At 46.3% G+C, this 15,801-nt stretch overlaps 2 protein-coding genes across 2 annotated transcripts in view; both read left to right on the plus strand.

Annotated features, from left to right (window-relative positions):
- Positions 1-5,270, plus strand: part of LOC8034251 (eukaryotic translation initiation factor 6) — a 35,913-nt gene extending 30,643 nt beyond the window's left edge. The window contains exon 7 of the mRNA XM_029992447.4: positions 5,126-5,270. Coding sequence (XP_029848307.1) covers positions 5,126-5,135 — 10 coding nt within the window. The 3' untranslated portion in view covers positions 5,136-5,270. The remainder of the gene's footprint in view (positions 1-5,125) is intronic.
- Positions 5,271-7,165: 1,895 nt separating this feature from the next.
- LOC8034250 (derlin-1) lies at positions 7,166-15,499 on the plus strand. The gene is made up of 8 exons (XM_029992446.4): positions 7,166-7,569; positions 7,671-7,770; positions 7,826-7,890; positions 7,970-7,996; positions 8,723-8,818; positions 11,337-11,389; positions 14,361-14,471; positions 14,718-15,499. The coding sequence occupies exons 1-8, from the start codon at positions 7,417-7,419 to the stop codon at positions 14,848-14,850; spliced, it is 738 nt and encodes a 245-aa protein (XP_029848306.2). The 5' UTR covers positions 7,166-7,416; the 3' UTR covers positions 14,851-15,499.
- The last annotated feature ends 302 nt before the right edge of the window (positions 15,500-15,801 follow it).

Below are 15,801 nucleotides of genomic sequence, written 5' to 3' on the forward strand. Positions count from 1 at the left end.
GCCTTTCAAAATCGAAACGAAACTCAGTACAGTTGCCAACAGTTTTTTCGGACTCCGATAATTTGGACTTGTTCTATATTTCGGACCTAAAGGCGGAACCGTGACTTACCCCATAGAAATAGTGTATATTCACGACCAATGTTTTGGACAGCGTGAAGTATGAAAGTTTGATTATTCTGACAAAATTGTCGCAAGCGATCAGCAAAAAACACCGTCGAGAAGCGGCCGTTTTGAATTCTATGTTGGCTGCCAATGGATTGGCTTGGTTTGGCAGCGTTACTTGAGCACTCCCGAGTCCTACCGCTAGGTGACGCTATGCTAGCCCTTTTTTTCCCATTTAGCTGCACGTCATCATCATCATCATTATTATCATTTTGCTTTGTTTTTCGTTCCTTCGCGTCACCAGTCGCCTTTTTGCGCTCTTGGATTTGCGCCTCTGATCTCGTTCGGACAACGCTGGCTTGGACGTCATTTCCCCATTTGTTCTTCTGCTACTCGACCATAACGCTAGAAAAGAAGGCAGCGATTCTCAAGCTAACAGAAAGCTGTCGAACGGAAACGGAGGCGTAACCTAAAACAAGGCACGCAGGCGTAACCTGAACCAAGCCACTATTTACGGCTTTTTTAAGCCCACTTGGAAGTAATAAAGGCAGGTTTTTCAATCTGCTGATTTTTCGGACTGCTCTATTATTCGGACGTTTTTTCGGTCCCAGCGAAGTCCGAATAATCGGTCGGCGATTGTACCGTGAGCTAGGTGACGCAAGCAGCCACCCGACACAGAGCACCTTGCATCAATTGTCCATCTGGTCTTGCACGGTTTTTCTTGCCATCTCTCGTTTCGCACTCTCGTGGGTCTCGTCTCGCGTCTTTTTTAAAATGTTTGTAACGATAGATGCAAGCCTGTGCGGACGCTCCGACGCTAGCTTCCCGGGTACCAGCCATGCCGTCGTGTTGTGAAATGAAACTATGTTTTTGCGAGGTGGGAGTTAAGCGCCGTTCACACATATGTAACCGAGAGAGACCAGACTGGTTTTAAGCCTCTTGCGACGTCTTAGGACCGGATGCACTGCAGCGGAACAGGTCCTACGACGAAGAGGCTTAAAAACCGGTCTGGTCTCTCTCGGTTGCAAGAGTGTGAACGGGCCTTTACTCGGTTGCTTATGTGTGAACGGTGCTTTACTTTGTGAGCTTGAAGTACTCGCTCTTAGAAGGAACGGCCGTGGGAAAACCATATTTGGTCCCTGCCTACCAGTCACCGTGGTTGCATGACGTCGGGTGTTGCCGTCCCCACATCGCTGCAGATATGGCGCTTTCTAAACTGAAACAATCAACATTCCTGTTCTTGTTGAAATCATAACGCTAGTACAAAAATCCCTCTTTAGCTCAAAGACTGCTGTGTCAAAGTATTGATTGCCTAGGTTTCTCTCGTTGAGCTTTCTTCTGAGAGGGACCCTCGTACGTCAAAAGTTTGCCGCGAAAGAAAGTCGAAGAGAAGTGAGCTAAAGCGAAAAAGGAAATGTCTGCACGCTGAACCCGCACAACGCACTTGTTTGTCTCGAGTTCTGCCGTTGCAAAACGCGCTCCAAGAACTTTTCGACCCTGTCTGGCAGTGTCTTGCATCGATACGCTCAGGTTCTTTTTTTGTGTGTGTTTAGCTTGTACCTCGCCTGCCGGCCTGGCAAGCACGCACCGTTGGACTGTTTTTGTCGTATGCTGTACCGTCTGAATCTGTCGGCGACGGAGCGGATTGGTATGGTTTTGGTTTTGATCGAACAGCTGTCTCCACTCGCGCGACGAAGTGCGTGCAACTGCAAGCTGGCGAAGTTTCCCTCACGTGCATGCGAATATGATTGCACGACAGAGGCACAGCCGGGCCGCTTGCAATCCATTGCTTTACATTTGCTTGCTTTTGACGAAATTCTGGCACGTCGAGAACGAACCAGTAAAACGGTGGCAAGGGGTTGTTTGGAATGGCTCGGCAATGCCTACAGCACTGTACACTTGTGGGATGTCTCAATGTCTCTTTGGAGACATTGAAAGTGGACATTCATTACTTGCCGAAGCCAAAGCAAGGCTTGCAGCAGACTTGCAGAAAGTTCCGAAAAGCAAAAGGAAAAGCACCCGCTACTTGCTCTGCGCCTTTTTCATGTGTACAGTTTCGCATTGCACTGGGGCAGCTACGTGTTTCATCAGTCAGAGACTGCTTCAGTTTATTATATTGTATAACTAGTCAACTTTATGCTTTGATATTTTACTAATAAGCCGGTCATTTTCAAATAAATTTAATATGTTCATTGGTTCTTTTTTATTTATAGCGGGTACATAGGTATATATGTATCATTTAACTGAAGCATTGCAAAATGTGTCATGTCATTGGCATTTCAGTTAAGGGGGGATGGCCTGGGAGGGTCAACTTTTGAACCATTGTCCCAAATTGATTCAAACTTTCAGGGTGAATTGAACCCCATTAGGATTGATGACATCTAAAGTTTCAGTCTTATAGGCCAACTCTACAACATACTATGCTTAACAAGCTCCAGAAAAAAGTTGCTTTATTAGGAAATGTATTTTAGAAAAATAATAATTGCAATCCATAAAATGTTTGGTTTAATGTGAAGTAGAATACCCGTAGTGCAAGTTAAGGTGAAAATTACTTGTAGAAAATGCAATTCTAGAGAAAAACAATGACATTCAAAAAGAGCAAATGATTTTCACAAATTTCTGCATTTTAAAATATTCAGTTTTTGTCGTGAAGAATTTAGCATTCTGAGATTATGAGTACCTTAACTTGTTCCTCAGAAAATTTCAGCCCAGGACACCACTGAATGAAATCTTTACACTTTCAAAATGTCCAATGATACATTTCCTCATACCACATTTCCTGCCAAAAAGTGAAACTGAGAAAAATGCAGTTGAAGTTTCAACTTTAGGTTTCTTACTTTTCTGTGAGACCGAGGTAGGTGAAATTCACCTGGTGCGATGTTAGCACATTCCTCTTTATGACTTCCTTGTTCCCCTGGCAATAGCTACCAGTTTGTGTTGTTTGAGGGCATGCTAGCTTTTGTAGCAGGCATACCTTGACAGATAAACTGGCAAGAACTAAGAGGCAAATCGCACTAAACAAGAGCAGCAAAGCAGGAATAGGATCTGAAGTGGAAGATACTGTAAAAGAGTGTTACTGAAGATGACACAATATCACGTCACCGGGAATGACCAATCGTAAACCCTATTTCTGGTCTCAACCAATAAGATTGCCCATACCAAATTTTCAGAATTTTTTCTGTTTGGATGTATTGGGTTTTCCTGGCCATTGATACTTGTAAACTTGGAAAGCTTCTACGGGCTAAATCTAGAGTAAATGGCACTTCCAATAGGGGCAAGATGTTCTGGCTATGTTAAATAAGTATGAAGCAGCACTAAATAGAAAACACAAAAAACTTGCTCCCTGCTGACTCGGAGGGCTGCCGACCTGTCGAAAATAATTTATTGTGAGATGAATCCTGCATGTTTATAAATGAAAGTTTCTGAAACCATTCTTTTGAAGTTAATGAACATAAACATATCATTTTTGAAAAAAACATTTTTTTCAGAAATATTTGAATTCCGAGGCCATGTCCCCCCTTAACATGTTGAAAGAATCCTAGGTGGTCTTAGTTGACCATAATTTGTTTATTTTGGCGAGCAAAGTGCTCTTCATTTGTTGAGCACTTAAAGCAAATATTTTTATTTTTCTAAGAATAACTACTCCAAAAGCCACTTTTTCCTGTTCCGAAACACTGTTCTGGCCACTGGAAATGCCACGTTTACTGCTCCAAAACACTGTATTGGCTGCTCCAAAAGCCACTTTTGCTGCTCCAAAGCAATGTTTTGGCTGCTCCGAAAGGTGCTCCAAAACGTCTTAGGCCAATCACATCACTGTGATTGGGTAGTCTTCATACACAGTAATGATTCGCCTGGCAAAAAAAAAATAACAGATTGTCGTGGTTGCCAGTGTCCCTTTAAAAAAGAATGGCTACATGTAATTTTTTTTAGTCTCTCTCTGAGGCCAGTGATCACAGTGATGTTGGGAAGTACTTTGAGTGCATTGCACCATAGACTTACAAATACAATCTCTCACTATCTGCTTGTACTTAAAGTATTTTTTCTCCTGGTACTTTCCGAGAAAAGTATGATTCCCGGCTTCAAAGTATGTTCACCGAATACAGTCTCGTTAAATTTGTGTCGCAAAATGATGTTTTGTCAACTTTGAAGAAATGCTGGGAGGGAAGTAATGGTGGCTCTAAGGAAGATACGAATAGTGCCTTATAAGCTTATTGTGTGAAATAGCTTGCCAGCGAGATGAAAACTACTCTGTGGGCATTTGACATTGTCCAACATTTGCCTCCATTTCTGAAAATAACTGATACACTCCCGGTTACCCCCGAATTAATGCGTACCAGTTATATAAAAAAAGAATAGAATTAAAGTGCACCACGAAGGGTTGTTAAGAAAGTACTTCACTTTGAAAGTACATTGTGTATGCAGTATTTTACTGAGTACATTGCAGCCAATGTATGTACTAGTTTACTTGAAACCTCCCGTTTACTTTGTACTTTACTTCCAGTATTTTTATATGTACTTTGATACAACACTGAATCCCAGTGCAATCAATAACATCGCCAGGAATTTTTTTTTTTGGGGGGGGGGGGGGGGTGGAGGGGGTTTCCTTTCTTCCCCAAATGCCGGGGGGGGGGGGGGGGGAGAGGGAGGGGCTGAGGTGGCTGCGATGTCCATGGCTTGGGGTGCGGAGGGGGGGGGGGGGGTCAAAATGCATGTGTATATTATAGGGTTGGCTGGATTTCAGGGGGGCGGGGGGGGGGGGGGTTCATAAGCTCCCCCCGCCCCCCTGGCTACGCCCCTGAGTGCAGTTAGCAGACATTGCCATGCCATTCTAGTGCCCTGTAGTGTAGATTGATGCTAATTTGGCTGGATTTCGGGGGGGGGGGGGGGGGGTGAAGCCCCATAAGCCCCCCCCCCCCCCCTAGCTATGCCCCTGAGTGCAGTGATAGGCATTGCCATTCTAGTGCCCTGTAGTCTACATTGATGCTAATTTGGGCCTTTCACTGCCATCTTCCACATCTTCTAGCATGACCTGATGCTGCCCTGGGATGCGAGGATGGATCGCAAATGGACACCAATCTTTGCAAGCCCCATGTACAGTAAAGCAGGTCCACTGCTGTGCCTAATTTTTTTGTTTTTAAATAATAAAGAATGCACTTGCTGATTCATAATCCCTCTTGCATTTCTTCTTGTACTGAAATTGATGGGTTACATCACACAGTCAAATTTAGTTGTAATCTCGACGACCGTAAACAATGTGACATTCTCGACGACCTAATTTTAAGTAGTGCGCAAAATTGGTCTCGCTAATACGTCATCCCCTGGAATAACTTCACGACAGCCCAAATCGCAAAGTTTTGTACCGCAAAATATTTGCTAAACACGCTTTGCAAAATTTGCAAAATATTCAGCCTGTAAAAATAAAGTATAATGTATGGCTGTATTTCTGACAAGCAGACAGCGACAAACAACCCCACTGAGCGCAAGACGTCTCGTAGCCGGCTTGAGACGGCTCGACTAAGCTAGAGACGTCTTGGGCTACCCAAGACGTCTAAAAGACATCTCAAAAAGACGACTCGTCTCTTGGGCGTCTCGCAGCCGTCTCTAAGACGTCTAGGAGATGCCTTGCGAGACGTCTTGTAGCCCAAACGAGGGGGAGCATTATGAAGTCTACGGGGCAGCTACAAGATAACTGAAGACGTCTTAGGCTATCACGTCTTGCCAAGACGTCTAACAGACGGCTTTGTGTTCAGTGGGAACACCGAGAGGGTTTCTTTGCAGTGATGGCCACAGGTCCACGGAAGACGCTCTCGTTGCGTTGTCGTTAGCCCGGTCACGGACCGATGCTGGCACTGGCAGGCGTATGCATGGCAGCCTAGAACACAACGCCCATTTTGGTCAGAGAAGAATGTTAGGCTAGGTGGCACAAGCCACCGCCCATTACAAAGGGTGTAGCCATTAACATTCATCTATCCATCCAGTTCTAAACACTCACTGGATTCTCTGATGCCACCCATGTTGGCAGGACCAGGGCAAGACAAACCTTGCCAATGGAAAAAGCTGTGTCTGCGGGTTTTCACTGCTACCGAAAGGAAACTATGGTCGTCGACCTGTTTTTTTGCCAGACGAATTGAGAAATGTGTTGCTTTTTCAGCCCGACATTCGAGGAAATGGCTTTGGAACAGTCTGGTTACTGTTAGGACACGTGTGTCAAAAAATAAACTACGCGAAAAAAAAAAAAAATTTTACAGCGATATTGACGGCGAAAGATTTCTTTGAAATTCTGCGCGCGAAGTTCATGACGTCACGGGTCATTCCGGAATGACCTATCTCGGTCGTAAAGGCGAAGCCGATCCCCCTCTCCTCCACGCGCCCGAAATGCCGAGAAAAAAAAAAAAGTGGAAAGGAGGTGACTACCCATAAATCGCGTCTCACGCCGTCAATAATGCACTAATTTTTTTTTCGTGTAAAATTTATTTTTTGACAGGCGTGTTCAGCGCTCTATCCTGTCTCCCTTATCTCTCCTTCCTGTCGTATTCAACAATATGATCAACCAACTAGCCCACCAGATGATCGTGATGTGTTTCAACCAAACTTTTTAAACAAAACATTTTTTTTTTTTTTAAGGGCCCTTTAAAGTGATGATGAACCGAACATTTCAGTGTCTATAATAAGCGGCGCAGTATCTTTTTTTTATGAGTCAGCAGCCCCCGGTGTGTGCGAGCCCTCCTTGGCGCGAGCACGCGCAGCAAAATTCACGTCATCATGTTCCCCATTCTCGCCATTCTCAGTGTCTGGCTCTCATTGGACTGGAAGGAGTCAACATATTTTATATTTTCAAAGTTTTAAAATCATATTAAGAACTAATCACGACATGAATGAAATTTATGCCAAGCCATAAAAAAATTCAAAATGTCTATCCTTTTTACTGATGAAAAGATAAATAAATCCGGCTGAGCCCTTTGGATTGGGCGGTAGCTTACGCTACCTAGCCACCGTGGAAAACAGCTAACGCCTTCTATCGAACTTTTTAGGCGGAAAATGATCTCTACGGGAGTGGTGGGAGTAGGCACTGGAGAAACGTCACAAATCACGTGCCTGGTACGCTTCACTTGGGAAGGCTACGGCCAGCTACGGCTGCGCATTCCTGATTTGGCTTTCTCACTGGCATTGACATCAGCATCGGCTGATGGGGGTTCATAGCAGCTTTATCCGTGCGAAGTACACGTAGGTTTAGCGGTGTGCGGTTCTAACCCGGAAAGCAGGCACCTTTGTACGGACGCCCGTTCTGCGCACTTGTGAGCAGCCTTGGTTACAATGACCGAAATCACGGACTGGTTCCGCAGTCTGCCGGTGTTCACACGCTATTGGTTCGGCCTGTCGGTTGTGTTTCCCATCCTCGGCCGCTTCAGGCTCGTCAGTCCGCAGTACCTGGTCCTCACGTACGACCTGTTCGTCAGGAAATTCCAGGTGAGACTTCTGGGACAACGCTTTGCGCCCCCGGGAGCGCTAAAGGGAGCGCGGGCGGCCCTCTGGCTCTGCCCTCATCCCGGCCGGCTTCTCTGGTGCAGATATGGAGGCCCATCACGGCGGTGTTCTTCTATCCGATGGGGTTCCATTACCTCGTCAACCTGTACTTCCTCTACACGTATTCGATACGCCTCGAGACAGGTGGGCTGCGCCCTGGTGCCACTCTCCCGGGGGGCTCACTGCCTGTCTCTTCCAGGGCTCTTCGACGGCCATCCTGCAAACTACCTGTTCATGCTCCTCTTCAACTGGATCTGTATAGTAGTATCCTTTGCCGGGCTGCTAGCAACTGTAGCCAGTAGTGAGCTAACTCGCTTGGTTCCCTTGACTTGTGACTGGACAGATTGTAGCGCTGCTGTCTGATCTCATGGTGAGTTTTTGCATCCCTTGCCAGGCCTGCCAAACTGCACGAGAGGCTTTTCTGGTCCACCTTTAGTGTCTTGATGGCCCTCAACTTGCGGTGACCATCAGACTAAGGGGGCCGATTGACGTGCTTTCCCAGAGCAGAAAAACATGGGGTGCTATGTTGCGCTTTTTGGACTCCCAGGAGATTAGGGAGAAGGAAGTGACGTCAACAACGCAGCAAATGCAGATTGGATGTTGATTTTGTTTTCTTCTGTAAACATCCAATCTGCGTTTGCTGTATCGTTGACGTCACTTCCTTCTCCCTAGTCTCCTGGGAGTCCAAAACGTGCAACATAGCCCCCCTGGGCTCATTAGAGTGGGCCATATGCATTGGAACTGCAACTGACTTGAAGATATGCCTAGGATCTTCCATTTATTCTATTTGTGTGTGTGCTTCTTTTTTGCTTACATATATATCTTGCATTGACGTCACATCAGCCCCCATTGCTCCGGACCATGCTCCGGTCTGCAGCATACATTTGGCACCATGGACTTTTGGCAAGCCTTGCTGGGAAGAACAAATTCAATGGTGCCAAATGTAGGCTGCACAAGGTATGGGCACAGGAATGCTAAGGAGCAATGGCGGCTGGAACGTTGCCATATGACGTCATTTGCAAGGCATGAATATACAGATGATACGTGTCGGATGCAGGGCCAAACTTTGTTGAATTCTCGTTCTGTTTGTCTCCAGTTGTTGATGGATCCCCTCGTCCTGAGTGTGCTCTATGTTTGGTGTCAACTCAACAAAGACGTTATTGTGTCCTTCTGGTTTGGGACTCAGTTCAAGGTGAGTGAGTCTAACTGGCCTTCTAAGGGAGAGCCCACGGTGGCACCAAATGGCCTCAAAGGGTTCACTGTTTCCCTCATGTATCTCAGCTTCCCCAGATGGGTTTGTCAATTTTCATCCTTGCTCCATAGATGTCACCACAGGGCCCCTGAAACTAGAGTTCCTGTATAGGCTCCCTACGGGAGCCAGAGTTGCGCATTTGTTTTCCCCGCGCCGCCACTCCGCTATTCGCCGAGATCCATCACGTGAGGAGCAAAGCATCCGTTGGCGTGCAAGAAAGCCACCTTTACGGTCGCTCCGCCGACGCTTCTCTTACCCCGGCGTATGTTTCCCTGCTTTTCGCCTCCTTTTCCTCCTCTCCTGTTTTCCATGCGCAGGCGGCGCCGCTATTCGCCAAATTTAGCCACGTGAGGAGCAAAGCATCCAGCTCGTGCGGGAAAGCCGGCGCTACGGCCACGCGCCGAGGCTGAATGCGCAACTCTGCTACCGTAGGTAGCTATACAGGAACTCTACCTGAAACAGCTTATTTGTGTGTCTTTTGTACTTTTCTCACTGGACTTGGGTATCAGTTATCGCTTTTTCCGCCCGGGAAAAGGCTTTTTTGCATGCAAAAGCCAAGCTTTAATTGCAGTGTTTTCGTTGAACATAATAGCAACTTTCGTGGACATGGTTAATGATCATCAAAGAAGCATTTTATGTTGCACTTCATGTTGTTTGAAGATCATCAAAGAAGGAGCACTTTACGTTGCAATTTATGTTGTTTGAAAAAGTGTTCATTTACTATAGGTACAAGCGTTGCTTGATTGTATTTCAAAAAGTTGAACAAGATGAAATCAGTCGTTGGTTCTGGACATGAAGTTTAGGGAAAAAAGTTCCTTTTGGGAAGCCTTGCGAGGGTTTCTCATGTCACGTTGCAGAGAGTGCTATGTTTGTTTCCACAGTTGTTTCTTTGTAAGTAATGCCATGGTGGCACGAAAAGAACAGGGGTGAGCTGGAAGAGCTTAGCCATCAGAGAGGTATCCCAGAGAATTGGAAAAGTTTCCAAGACGATTCTCCCACCTTTAAATATACACACTCTCGGTGCTAACCTCTCGCAGAAATCGCCCTTTGTTGCACATTTTCTTTCTGCCAATTGAGGAATGTTGCGAACCAGGACAAATGATGGTAGCCAAGAATGAGCTGGAACTTTTCACGAGAGCACAGGATTATAAAAGAAAGATCTTGGCTGAGCGGGGTTAGAATCCCGTCTCTCTGCACAGCAGACATGTGCATTGGCAACTCTGTCATGCACGCTGCAATATTTCCTCAGCCATTAGAGTTTTTTGCACGGACATCAGACTCAACTTGGAGGTCGTCGCCTTTGCCTCAGAAAAACCAGGTATAGTGATGGTTACAACAATATTCAAATCACTTTCACATGAGACACTATCATATGCCACTTGTGGCAAGGAAAGTGTTTTTAGTATGTCATAAAAATGACGCAAAGTATGACACTTATGATAATTCAGATAGTAAGCCAACAATCAACAACATTTTATTAAATACCACCGCTCTTATGTGGCCGCCATTATCACTGCAAGCCACTTGCCCAGCAGCACACTTCAAGGCCACGCTACTGCAGTGTTGTGCACAAAAAGCTTGGGTTGAGTCTTTTCTAGCATACAATATTTTTGTTCTTCACGGGCCCATTAGCTGCACGAATTGGCAAATCCCCACTTTTCATCCCTGGGTTTAGAAGGATGGGGTTTGGAAGGAGTTGTTTGGAGTGGAACTGTGGTTGACGTCTACCTCGCAGCCACGTGCCGGTGTCTGTGAGTGAACTTGTGCTTATGTGCATTCTGCAGTAATGTGCGGTGTGTTGGAACTGACAATACTAGGGTGACCATTTTTGCCATCATTTTGTCTCAAAGAAACCTTATGTCACTTGCAGGAAGGTGCATTTGCGAAATGGGCTTGCTAAAATCGGCGTCTTAGCTGAGACAAAGCACTGGCGAAGCTAGCGCATGTGAAGTGTCAAGCGCTCTCCAGGCTTAGCTGGCTTTCTTTCACGCAGGCTAAGACGCCAATTTTTGTAAGCCGGCCCAGTACTTGGTGCAAGAAGGAAACCTGAAAGTACTCGTTTATATAAACATGCTTTGAAAATGTTACCTGGCGCAATTTTTAGCTCTTTCCGTCGTTACATCTGCCAATAGGTTTTTTGTATGGTCGTGCATGCTGAAGACTTCACGCTTGGTTTGTCAACATTGGAACAGTGTCATTAGACGATGACCAAAGTCACCTGCCTTTTCAACGAAGGACTCTGTTTATACGTTGGAGCGACTAGTAGCAAAGGCCCGAGTGTCTTATACAACAAGCAGCATGACTCTGCACTAGGCATCAAACACTGGAGCCCACTTTGTTGTGCGAGAGGGCATCTGTGGCATTTGAAGAGGCCTTGCAAACAGGCTTCGGGTGGGTGGCGTCCCCGTGGACCTGTGTGTGCAACGAGAGGCTCAGCGAGGCTCTTTCCTTTGTTCAGGCGGTCTACCTGCCGTGGGTGCTGTTTGCGTTCAACATGATCATCAGCGGCGGGTGAGTGCCCACTCTTGTCTAAAGCAGGGACCCCGTTTGGAAGGAACCGATTAAGGCTCTACGACCTCTCACTACACGCTGGCGCCATCTATGAGGTGGCTCTGGCGCTTCACTAGATAAAATGTGCCTACTGTCTAGGAGAAATGCTTTTTTAGAACTGGGGTTCTGCGTTTTACATTTTTGGACAAATTCTGGGTTTTTCTGAGCGTTTCTTTATTGCACACAGAATTCAGTTTTTTTTTATTGTACACATAATTCAGTTTTTCAGAATTTCAGCATGATATTGATCTGTTATAAAGGTAATGTTCAAGTACAGAAATACAAGACAGTCAAATACGGATACACTTTTATTACGCAGTCAATATTTTCTGCTTTTTCGGTGGCATTGATGACTTTTTACAACTTGTGGTAAATACAGGCATGTTTTCCAATGTTGCTCTCACTCACTGCAGCACGCTCCTTTCAACTTACAACGCGAAACATGGAGAATGCTCTTTCCACATTCGCGCTGGATATGGCGAATCCCAATAGGTACAGTGCACAGCGTGAAAGGATAAGCCACTCTTTTGCGTGCCATCTCCAGAACATTAGCGGTCCAACGATTTCCTTCACAGTGTAGGCCTGATATGCTCGGAACTCTGTTTCTAACTGGGTGAAGTCATGCCCGTGTGCCACAACGAGAGCAAACAAATGCTCGTACGTCTCGAACATTCGAGGCGGTTCTGCTTTCACAATGGCGGTTAACAATCTGCACATGATACCAAAATGACTCGTTGGTATATTGCAGGTCGTCCGCACTATTTCATTGGACAGTATGACTCCGCTTTTCGGCTACAGCATTGTAGTACTAGCAAAAGGTGTCAGCGGTGGAAGAGTGCTCCACCTCGTCAACCATGTTGAGTATGCAGTCTACTTCCCCTCCAAAACTCATCACTGAGGCGTTGGCTCATTGGCTTAACAGTGCCTTCAGGCGCACAGCATGTAGAGGATACACTTGAAACAGTGCACACAGCTCTGTACACTGTTTCAAGGCCACCCGGTACAATGCAAACATTGTGTTTTCCTGCCGAATGCGTTTAAAATGGCTCTAAAAGAGTTAACAATGATGAGAAGCCGCAGCAATGCGCTGTCAAGCACGCAAACCAATTCGTCCCGTGCGAAAAGAGTGTAGTTTATTCTATTCCATTGGGTTGCGGGGACCAATATATTTGACAAACAAGGACAAACAAGACTTGGGTACATCATTTGGAATTTTCGCGGACCTCGGCCACCGTTACTAGATTAGCTTAGTTGTGCAACTCGCTTCAGTTCACCTCCTGTCTTTTGAAGCGCCATCTAGATTTTCGTTTCCCAATTGTTTGTTCGATAGAGTACTGTGGAACGCCATCTAGACGCTTTGCTTCGAAACATGTATATTCCATAGCACACACTGCAGTTACTATGTTAGCCTTCTGGCGCGTCGAACGATGGGAGGCGATTCGTGGGGGCAGAAGGGGAGGTGCTCCTCGTGGCAAGCAGCGTCCATAACTGTGCTAATCTAATAATGTTGGCTTCAGCTTTTGTCGGCTTCAAACAAAGCCGACAACAATGTTTCTGCTCGGTCGCTCGTTTTAACTCTAGATGAGATTGCATTCTTGTCTCCGGAACTGACACAGCCATTTGGTCATGATTTTAGAAAGTAATGTAGTTTTTATTGTCGGGTCATCCTCTCTTTTAATGTTCTAAGATTTTCAAGATATTCTTTCTTTGACTGTCCTCTTTCCACTCCTTCTTTCGTTTTTTACTGTGGGGTGGGATTTGGAAAAAGGTTGCTGTGGCTTTATTGTACTGTTGCTAATGAAAGAAAGTGTATGTCGTCTCTTGTCCCACCTGTTCCTTATTCTTTCGGTGTTCCTCTACTTAAAGGGTGTTTTTTTTTTTTAGGTTTTAGATTTGTTTTAAAAAAAGCCCCGAAAGCTATACTAATGTGTTCTGTACAGCTGAGTTACACAGCCAGGGAAACATAATATAGGGGGCTAATTCTTACAAGAAGTCGGATAGTTAACAAACATGTGTTCATTAACTTTTCGATTAATGAAAATAAACATATAGTTCCGCTTAAAAACTTGCTGAGCATTATCGGAAAACTTTAGAAGGCTTTGAAGCGCGTGTTAATCACGGTAGCGTGCTAAAGTTGTCTCTCGTGCAGCAGGTGCAGTTTTATCATCCATGCAAAAACATGGATGATAAAAGATGGAAAACCTGCGTGGGTGCTTTCTTGCACCCATAGCCTCGCGCCTTTTGCACCAGTGGCACCTTTAGCGCAGCATCGCACTTCCCACGCTCTCCAGGTTTTTTAGTTTTTTTTTTTTTAATTGACTGATGGATAGTTTTTGACGACGCTCAGCAAGTTCGTAATTAGAAGCATGTTTTATCTTGACTAATTAAAAAGTTAATTAACAAATGTAGTTAATTAATGGACTTGTTGTGACGATTAGCTCCCTATATCGTCCCCTTTTGACCAAACAACTCCCCTGCCCAGGCCGCATTGGTGCATCTTCGACGGCTTTTTAATAAACGGTCTGTACAGCCTAAAAAAAGCCGCCCTGTACACGCCAAATTTTGCGATTTTTAGAGCTCTAGTAATTGGAGTAATTGACTAATGTTGAGCATTTTCATCTGGAAACGCTGGAGAACTGTGACATCATCTGCCTACATGAATCGCACCATGATGTCTACAAAGCAGCTGATCGTGATTGCGTAGTTGAAGACACTCGGATTCTAGGCTTAGCCAATTTCGGCCAAGCTTGCTACTCTCGCTCTTGCCCCCTTGCTACTTTCGACCTGGCATGCATGTGCGCCTGGACAATTCACTAAGCTACCCTCGTTGCCAGTCGTTGCGTGCTGCAGCTCATTGTGGCGAATGCTGGTCTAGAAGCGTTGTGTAAATTTGGAAATGGAGTGGCACTCGAGGCATGCACTTGCATTGCAGCGGCCTGTACGAGCTGATTGGCATCCTGGTGGGGCACCTGTACTTCTTCCTCATGTTCAAGTACCCGCAGGAATTTGGAGGACGCAACTTGCTGCAGGTGCCCAGCATCTTGTGAGTTCTCCTTTTGTCATCGGGACATCACTCGTAGGCATGCACCATTTGGCTCCTCCTCTGTTTTACGAGTGTCGTGGACCCGAAATACGGAAGCGGAGCTTTGCTGGAGAGTGCCTAGCGTCTGGGTCACATCCGCGTGTGCGGCAAAGATTTGCACTTTTGTTGGGCATGCACAGTGTGTGGGGAGGGTTTGGTGGCAGCCCCCACGACTGAAGCTGCACATTGCCGCACCCTGCGGTGCAGGTACCACTACTTCCCCAACCGGGCAGGAGGCACCAGCGGGTTTGGGCAGGCACCCACACCCCGGAGAGAAGGAGCAGACGACCGGGCCGGCGGCTGGCACAACTGGGGCAGGGGCCGGGTCCTGCAGAACTGAGGCTTGCCCAAGCACAGATGCCCTCCGAGGCCTGCTTTCTTCTCCCAGGCTCTCCGCAGGGGGTGGCATGTCGGCCACCCAACGCGCGGTCGGCCGTTTCTTGTCATTCCTTGTTTCCTTTCACTTTGAAGCCTCTCGGGCAGTGGCTGAAGGGGGCCGGCCAGGAACGATTGGGCCCGTGCGTGCTGCGGGAGATGTTTGGCACGCCCGGCGGAGCGCCTCTCTGTACATAATGCAAAGGATGGCACGCGAGTCGTTGGTCGCTCTTGTGGAGTCGAATGCCTCCCATTCTGGAGAGATGGCCTTGGCCATTTGTTCCAGCGCTCACATCGTTTTTGTACTAGAGAAAAGCCCCCCCTTCTCTGAACGTGCCTACAGCAGGCGTATTTACGTTGTCCGGCATTCTCACAAATTGGCCGAGAATTTTTTGTTTTGTGTTTTGAGGATTAGCAATTTTTTTAGGCTTGTTTTGGCTACGTCTTGCGGGACGGTATTGTGGATTTGTTTTCATTCCATCTTTTTCACATTTCAGTGCAAGTTTGGTGTGTTGATTGTTAAGAGCTTCAATTTAGCGCAAATCATCCCTATAGCTACGGTTCTCATTTTGAAATGAGTGCTTGAAATAAAAATGCCTCTGTTCTTCCCTGTCGATTGTTGAGCGGGTGAGCTATGCATTTTGCATCGAGATGGACAATGTGTTCGGGTGACTGCTTTCTAGAATCGCTGGTGTGGTCAGTTGGGGAAGGGGGAGGGGTGGCGTCAGCAGGTGCCCAGGGCCCATTGCCGAAGCTGTGCCAGGTGGTCCCACTGCTCGAGACTGCCGCTGAAGATGCTCTTCGTCTGGGCCACTCTTCTTTTTCTTTCCGTTCAACTCCAAGAGCAATGCCTTCTATTGGATTAAGACTTTGGTTTGAGTTAGTTCGTTCACGGTAATTTAAAAGGTTCAAAGCG

This window comes from Ixodes scapularis, unplaced genomic scaffold (assembly GCF_016920785.2).
Source record: "Ixodes scapularis isolate PalLabHiFi unplaced genomic scaffold, ASM1692078v2 PGA_scaffold9__187_contigs__length_104089568, whole genome shotgun sequence".
Taxonomy (NCBI): Eukaryota; Metazoa; Arthropoda; class Arachnida; order Ixodida; family Ixodidae; genus Ixodes; species Ixodes scapularis.